This window comes from Neophocaena asiaeorientalis, unplaced genomic scaffold (genome assembly GCF_003031525.2).
Source record: "Neophocaena asiaeorientalis asiaeorientalis breed wild unplaced genomic scaffold, Neophocaena_asiaeorientalis_V1.1 scaffold87, whole genome shotgun sequence".
Classification (NCBI taxonomy): Eukaryota; Metazoa; Chordata; class Mammalia; order Artiodactyla; family Phocoenidae; genus Neophocaena; species Neophocaena asiaeorientalis.
The window spans coordinates 5,571,406-5,578,372 of record NW_020175432.1 but is presented as its reverse complement, the minus strand read 5'-3'; the positions used below and the strand labels follow the sequence as shown (position 1 = coordinate 5,578,372).

Genomic DNA, 6,967 nt, shown 5'->3' with positions numbered 1-6,967 from the left:
CTTTTTTTTTTTTTTTTTTTTTTTTTTATTCATTCATTTATTTTTGGCTGTGTTGGGTCTTCATTGCTGCGCATGGGCTTTCTCTAGGTGCAGTGAGCGGGGGCTACTCTTCGCTGCGGTGCGTGGGCTTCTCATTGCGGTGGCTTCTCTCATTGCGGAGCACGGGCTCTAGGCGTGCGGGCTTCAGTAGTTGTGGCTCACGGGCTCTAGAGCGCAGGCTCAGTAGTTGTGGCGCATGGACTTAGCTGCTCCATGGCATGTGGGATCTTCCTGGACCAGGGATAGAACCCGCGTCGCCTCCACTGGCAGGCAGATTCTTAACCACTGCACCACCAGGGAAGTCCCTTCCCCTCATTTTTAACTATCGCCCTCTCCCATGGCGACCCATTGTGGACCCCATAACCAAGACAGAAGTTTCTCAGAAGACAGGACCTCCCTTATGCACCCATGCAGCCTGGCTTCTAAGTCTAATATTTTAATGCTGGTCATAACCCACATAACTGATTTCATGACTCCCTAATGGGTCCTGAAAACATGCTTCGCTAGACCAGTGCCGTCCGATAGAACATCCTCCAGTGATAAATATTTTCTCTCTGTGCTGCCTATTGCAGGGGCCACATGAGGCTATATTGAGCACTTGAAATGTGAGTTTCAAGGTCCTGGGAACTGAGTTGTTTTTTTTTTTTTTTTTTTTTTTTTTTTTTTTTTTTTTGCGGTACGCGGGCTTCTCACTGTTGTGGCCTCTCCTGTTGTGGAGCACAGGCTCCGGACACGCAGGCCCAGAGGCCATGGCTCACGGGCCCAGCCGCTCCACAGCATGTGGGATCTTCCTGGACCCGGGCGCGAACCCGCGTCCCCTGCATCGGCAGGCGGACTCCCAACCACTGCGCCACCAGGGAAGCCCCCTGAGTTGTTTTTTTAAAAAAACTATTTGGAAAGAATTATAGTCACAGAAGCTGCACAATAGTACAGAGATCCCTGTGGACCCTTCACCCAGGTTACCCCACTAATTACACTTTACGTAACCGTAGTACAGTATCTAGCTAGGAAACTGATATTGGTACAATGTGAGGGTGTCTACTTCTGTGTCTTTTTATCACATGGGTAGGTTTGGGAAACCACTATCACAGTCAAAATGCAGAACTGTTCCGTCACCACACACCCCTCCTGCTAACCCTTTGTAGTCACCCTTGCCTTCCTCCCTCCCAGCATCCCTAACCCCCGGCACTCACGAATCTGTTCCCCATTTCTCTAATGCTGTCATTTCGAGGATGTTCTATGAATGGACTCATACTTTACGTGACCTTTTGACGTTGGCTTTTTCCATTCGGTGTAAATTAATTTAACAGCTCTGTGTGGCTGGTGGTGACTGATTTGGACAGTGCAGTTCTAGAGAGTTCCACTGGATTTAGTTCCCATGGGTGATTGTGATATGACACCCTCTTCAGTGTGGTTGTCAAGATCACAGTCAGAAATAAATAGAGAGAGCACTTAGCAACGAGCACTTGAGAAATGGAAGCAATTCTTAGCATTCTTCCATCCCTCCTCGGGCCCCAGGTCCAGTGGCTCCTGGACAACTATGAGACAGCCGAGGGCGTGAGCCTGCCTCGGAGCACCCTCTACTGCCACTACCTGCTGCACTGCCAGGAGCAGAAGCTGGAGCCCGTCAACGCCGCCTCCTTCGGCAAGCTCATCCGCTCTGTCTTCATGGGCCTGCGCACCCGACGTCTCGGCACCAGGTGGGGCCACCTGCCCCTGACAGTCCCTAGCAGCCACAAGGCCCAACCTCACCCTAAGTTATCGAGGTCCTCAGCTCCCCTTGTCCCCTCGCTCACTCCACTCCAGCCCCACTGACCTCTTCACAGCTCCTCTGACACTTGCATGCTCCTACCTCAGGGCCTTTGCACTGCCTGTGCCTTCTGCCTCACGTACCTTTCCCCACCTCCTGACTCAAACGTCCCCTGACCCCCTTAACTAAAACTCCAGCCTTCCCTCACCTCCTTGGCATCCAACCCCCTTACTTTATTCTCCTTAGCACTGAGCACCATCCAACATGCCTCTTACGTTACTTCTCCTTTCTGATCTGTCTTCCAGTGCTGAAATGCACGTCCCTTGAGAGTGCAGGAGCTACACACAGTCAGTGCTTAATCAGGGCCTATGAGTCAGTGAATTCACGTAGGAAGGAGCAAGGAGCCCTCCCATGAACCCGCTCTTCCCTGCCTCTCCTTTGCAATCCCCCACACCTCTCCAGGCTGAGCCCCGCTCTTCTCTTGGTTCCAGCTCCCAGCTTAGGCCTTAGACGTCACCTCATTCATGCATTCCTGCATGTGTACATGCGGAACCTTGGGCAAAGTACTGCATGTCTCTGTGCCTCAGTTTCCTCAGCTGTCAATCTAGGATGCTAGGAGTACCCTTCATAGGGTAGGGATGAGGAGCACGTGGATTCGAATACGCTAAGTGCTCAGAACAGTGCCTGGCAGATTGTTATGACTAGCAGGCAGCAAACACCTGCTAAGTGCCTGCCCCTGACTCTGGCCCTGTCTTCACAGAGCTCAGTCTGCAGTTGGGGGCCTCTCCTTGGCACCCATAGTCCCTGTGGCTTCCCCAGCCCAGCACCCCCAGCTCTGTGGAAATATGGGTCTCGCCCCCTGGGCTCTGTTCGGCCCCCTAGCAGAGAGGAGAGGCAGGTGTGATGTGAAGCTCCCGGTGGACGATCGGTGACCACCCCCAGCCCAGCCCTCATCCTCTGCCTCCCTCCCAGGGGCAACTCCAAGTACCACTACTATGGCCTGCGCATCAAGGCCAGCTCACCCCTGCTGCGGCTGATGGAGGACCAGCAGCACATGGCCATGCGGGGCCAACCCTTCTCGCAAAAACAGAGGTAGGAGGGCAGGGCTGGCCCGGTGCTGGCGGGCAGAGAAAGGCATGGCAGCCCATCTCCACTCCAGTCCCCTGCCTATCCCTTCTCCAGGCTCAAACCCATCCAGAAGATGGAGGGCATGACCAACGGTGTGGCCGTGGGGCCACAGCAGGCCACTGGGCTGTCGGACATCAGCGCCCAGGTCCAGCAGTACCAGCAGTTTCTGGGTGAGGGCTCCCTGGACTCTGGGGCAGGCCCAGGGCAGGGTCTGTGGTCCCCGGAGAGTGTGCAGATGGCTCACTTGTCCTCCCGGAACCTCTTCGCCCCCAGTGCGCACGGGGGATCTTCTGCTCGGTAGCAAAGTGGTGCCGACTTAGCAGGATCCCAGGATGAGGCTCAAGGGTGCAGGCAGCTGGGGGATGCAGGGGCTCACGGTGTCTCCTCCGCCCCCAGATGCCTCGAGGAGCCTTCCTGACTTCTCAGAGCTCGACCTCCAGGGCAAAGTGCTGCCCGAAGGCATCGGGCCTGGGGACATCAAGGCCTTCCAGGTCCTGTACCGGGAACACTGTGAGGTAGGGCACCTGGGCAGTGGGCAATGGCGAGGGAGGGCCGCGCTGCCGCTCAGCCCCCTTGAGCATCCAGCCTCCCCAACAGGCCATCGTCGATGTCATGGTGAACCTGCAGTTCACCCTGGTGGAGACGCTGTGGAAAACCTTCTGGAGGTACAACCTGAGCCAGCCCAGCGAGGCACCGCCGCTGGCTGTGTGAGTGCCTTTGGGGGAGGGGGGAGGAAGGGAGGAGGCTGGGTACCATGTGAGTCAGCCCCCAAGGCTGGGGCGGCCAGACCTCAGACTTCATGCAGGAGTGGGGGCTCCTCTCTACCCCTGCAGTTTGTGGGGTGCACGTGGCCTTCTGAGCCCGCCTCCAGAGTGTGCATTGGTACCGGTCTGATGCTCGGTGTTTGGGATGGCGTGCCCCACCAAGCCATTTCCTCCCTGCGGTGGGTAGATGCTTGTGCCCCAGTGTGCAGGGTGTTAAGATCCCTGTCTGACCCTGGGGGCAGTGGGGTCTGTGTCAGCCTGACCCCGGGAGTCTTCCAGAGACAGAGAGTACCTGCCTGACCCCAGGGTGGGGTGAGGGTGCTGTGCCCTTCTGACCCTGGGTACAGGACCATGGAATGTCTTTGTGACCCCCGGGTGGGGTGGGTGCCCACAGGCACGATGAGGCCGAGAAGCGGCTGCCCAAGGCCAGCCTGGTGCTCCTCTCCAAGTTCGAGCCCGTGCTCCAGTGGACCAAGCACTGTGACAACGTGCTGTACCAGGGCCTGGTGGAGATCCTCATCCCCGATGTGCTGCGGCCCATCCCCAGTAAGTGCACGGCCCCCCGGTCCCCGCATCCCACCCCACCCCTAAGTCCTGACCAGCCCCCCTACCGCCCACAGGTGCCTTGACCCAAGCGATCCGGAACTTTGCCAAGAGCCTGGAGAGCTGGCTCACCCACGCCATGGTGAACATACCTGAGGAGATGCTGCGGGTGAAGGTGAGGGCGTGACGGGGGCTGAGGGGCCAGCTTGGCCCACAGCCCGGGGCCTCCCTCCCGGCTGCGGTGGGGGCGCTGGGGGCCTCTGTCTCCTCTGCCTGACAGAGGCGGTAAGATTTGTCCCCGTGTCTGTCCTATCAGAGTGAGCTTTGGGCGTTGTCTTTACAAACCAGCTTCCTCAGGAGCCCACTTCTGAAACACAACCTGTGTGTGGTGTTTTGTATGCAACACGGCATCTTAAAAAAATTAAAACCAAATGCACACTTGAAGTAGTTCTCTTCAGAGAGCTTCAACAGAAAGTGCTTTAGGTGTTCAGAAAGAGATAAAATCTTAAAAAAACCAAAACCAAAAACATCTATAAGGAAACAGAATAGCCCTCTTTGTCAGTGCTGCACATTCACTAACTACCAAGATGTGAGGAATTAGATGGGGTGTGCTTGCTCTTGAGCAAAAAGAAAAAAAAAGAAAAGAGAGAAAAAAAAAAGTTTGTTTTCAAAGTCCCGAAAATGCCAACAAGACAGCTAAACAGAAAGGGATGTCTGAAGAATGACCCCTGGGTACGCTGGACACAGGGCTGGGGTTGGGGGCCTGTGGAGAGAGTAGAAGCTGGATCCCGGGGGAGCCCTTCAGAACGGGTAAGACTTATGTATTCATTCATTTATTCCACACGCATTTATTGAGCACCTGCTGTGTGCTCGGCATGGTTCTGAGTGCTGGGAGCACAGCAATGACCAAGATGCACAAAACTCTGGCCCTCCCGGAGCTGACATTCAAGGGAATAATAATACAAACAAAATGAAACCAAAGGTTATGGAAGTAGTGCCCTTTCTGGGCAATGCCCTCCGAGATTTACTTGTGTCCTTTGATGAAAAATAATAATGCTGTTCAGATACAATACATTGAATTTTTTTGGAGGCATTCTTTGGGTGGGTGGTCGCCCAAAGTTTGAAAACCCCGACCCTTTGATCTCCCAACGAAAGCAACAAGGTACATTCCTCCCTTTTAGGAGAAAGAAACAGGCTCAGAGAGGTCGCACTGGGTGGGGCAGGGGGCCGTGCGGGGTGGGTTCCGCGGAAGCCACAAGCCCCGGGCCCCACAGGTGGCAGCGGCCGGCGCCTTCGCGCAGACCCTGCGGCGCTACACGTCGCTCAACCACCTGGCGCAGGCGGCGCGTGCTGTGCTGCAGAACACCGCGCAGATCAACCAGATGCTGAGCGACCTCAACCGCGTGGACTTCGCCAACGTGCAGGTGAGCGTGGACGGGCAGGCGAGCGCGGGGCGGCCCGGCGGTTCGGGCCCGGGGCGGCGGTTGAGCCCCGGGCACCCGCCCGCTGTGTCCCAGGAGCAGGCCTCGTGGGTGTGCCGCTGCGAGGACCGCGTGGTGCAGCGGCTGGAGCAGGACTTCAAAGTGACTCTGCAGCAGCAGAACTCACTGGAGCAGTGGGCGGCCTGGCTGGACGGCGTCGTGAGCCAAGTGCTTAAGCCCTACCAGGGCAGCGCCGGCTTCCCCAAGGCCGCTAAGCTCTTCCTCCTCAAGTGGTCCTTCTACAGGTGCGCTCTGGCTGGGCGGGATGCGGGCGGGGAAGGGGCTGGGCGGGAGGACGTTCCTCCCACCAGGGCCGGACCCAGAGAAGGCTCCTGTGCTTTGGGATCGGGCCAAAATAGGACCGGTGAAGGCTCCGCCTCTTCGAGGAGGGTGGGGCTGGATGAGGGCCCCAGCCCCACCTCTCCGGCTGGACCAGAGAAAGCCCCACCCCCTGGGGGGACTCGGGTGCCTTTTAGAAAGTCGAGGGTCCTGCTGGTGGTGGGCGGGGCTCGGGCCCTCCTCCCTCTCTGAGGGACGCCTTCCGTCTCTGACTGGGAAGCCTGTGCGGGGCCGGGCGGTGGTAACTGGGCTTGCTCGGGCCTGGGGTCCTTACGGCAGGGAAGAGGGGCGCGGGGCGGGTCCCGGCCTGAGGATTTCCTCTCTGTCGCCTCCCACAGCTCCATGGTGATCCGGGACCTGACTCTGCGCAGCGCCGCCAGCTTCGGCTCCTTCCATCTCATACGGCTGCTCTACGATGAGTACATGTACTACCTGATCGAGCATCGCGTGGCCCAGGCCAAGGGCGAGACCCCCATTGCCGTCATGGGCGAGGTGCGCACGACGGGTCCGCTGAGGGCACGGGAGGGGTGCCCCTAGGCAGGACCCTCATTCCTTCTCCTCTCCCCTCCTTCCAGTTCGCCAACCTGGCCACCACGCTGAACCCCCTGGACCCGGACAAAGGTAGGTAAAGCGTGCCCCTACCGAGGGCCAGAGTCCAGGGGGTGGCGTACAGCGAGGCTGGGGTGGAGGAGGCGGCGGTTGGGGAGCCATGTGGCGGCCTGGTGGCGCCGCCGCCCCACGCTGAGCCAGGCCTGGTCCGTGTACCCCAGACGAGGAGGAGGAAGAGGAGGAGGAAAGCGAGGACGAGCTGCCGCAGGACATCTCGCTCGCGGCCGGTGGCGAGTCACCCGCGCTGGGCCCCGAGGCTCTGGAGCCACCGGCCAAACTGGCGCGGACAGACGCACGTGGCCTCTTCGTGCAGG

At 58.3% G+C, this 6,967-nt stretch overlaps 1 protein-coding gene across 1 annotated transcript in view; it reads left to right on the top strand.

Annotated features, from left to right (window-relative positions):
* RFX1 (regulatory factor X1) overlaps window positions 1–6,967 on the top strand; it is a 30,321-nt gene that overhangs the window by 23,264 nt on the left and 90 nt on the right. The window contains exons 10-21 of the mRNA XM_024767493.1: window positions 1,558–1,739; window positions 2,762–2,881; window positions 2,972–3,087; window positions 3,314–3,432; window positions 3,515–3,624; window positions 4,076–4,227; window positions 4,302–4,399; window positions 5,499–5,648; window positions 5,742–5,950; window positions 6,383–6,536; window positions 6,620–6,665; window positions 6,815–6,962. Coding sequence (XP_024623261.1) covers window positions 1,558–1,739; window positions 2,762–2,881; window positions 2,972–3,087; window positions 3,314–3,432; window positions 3,515–3,624; window positions 4,076–4,227; window positions 4,302–4,399; window positions 5,499–5,648; window positions 5,742–5,950; window positions 6,383–6,536; window positions 6,620–6,665; window positions 6,815–6,962 — 1,604 coding nt within the window. The remainder of the gene's footprint in view (window positions 1–1,557; window positions 1,740–2,761; window positions 2,882–2,971; window positions 3,088–3,313; window positions 3,433–3,514; window positions 3,625–4,075; window positions 4,228–4,301; window positions 4,400–5,498; window positions 5,649–5,741; window positions 5,951–6,382; window positions 6,537–6,619; window positions 6,666–6,814; window positions 6,963–6,967) is intronic.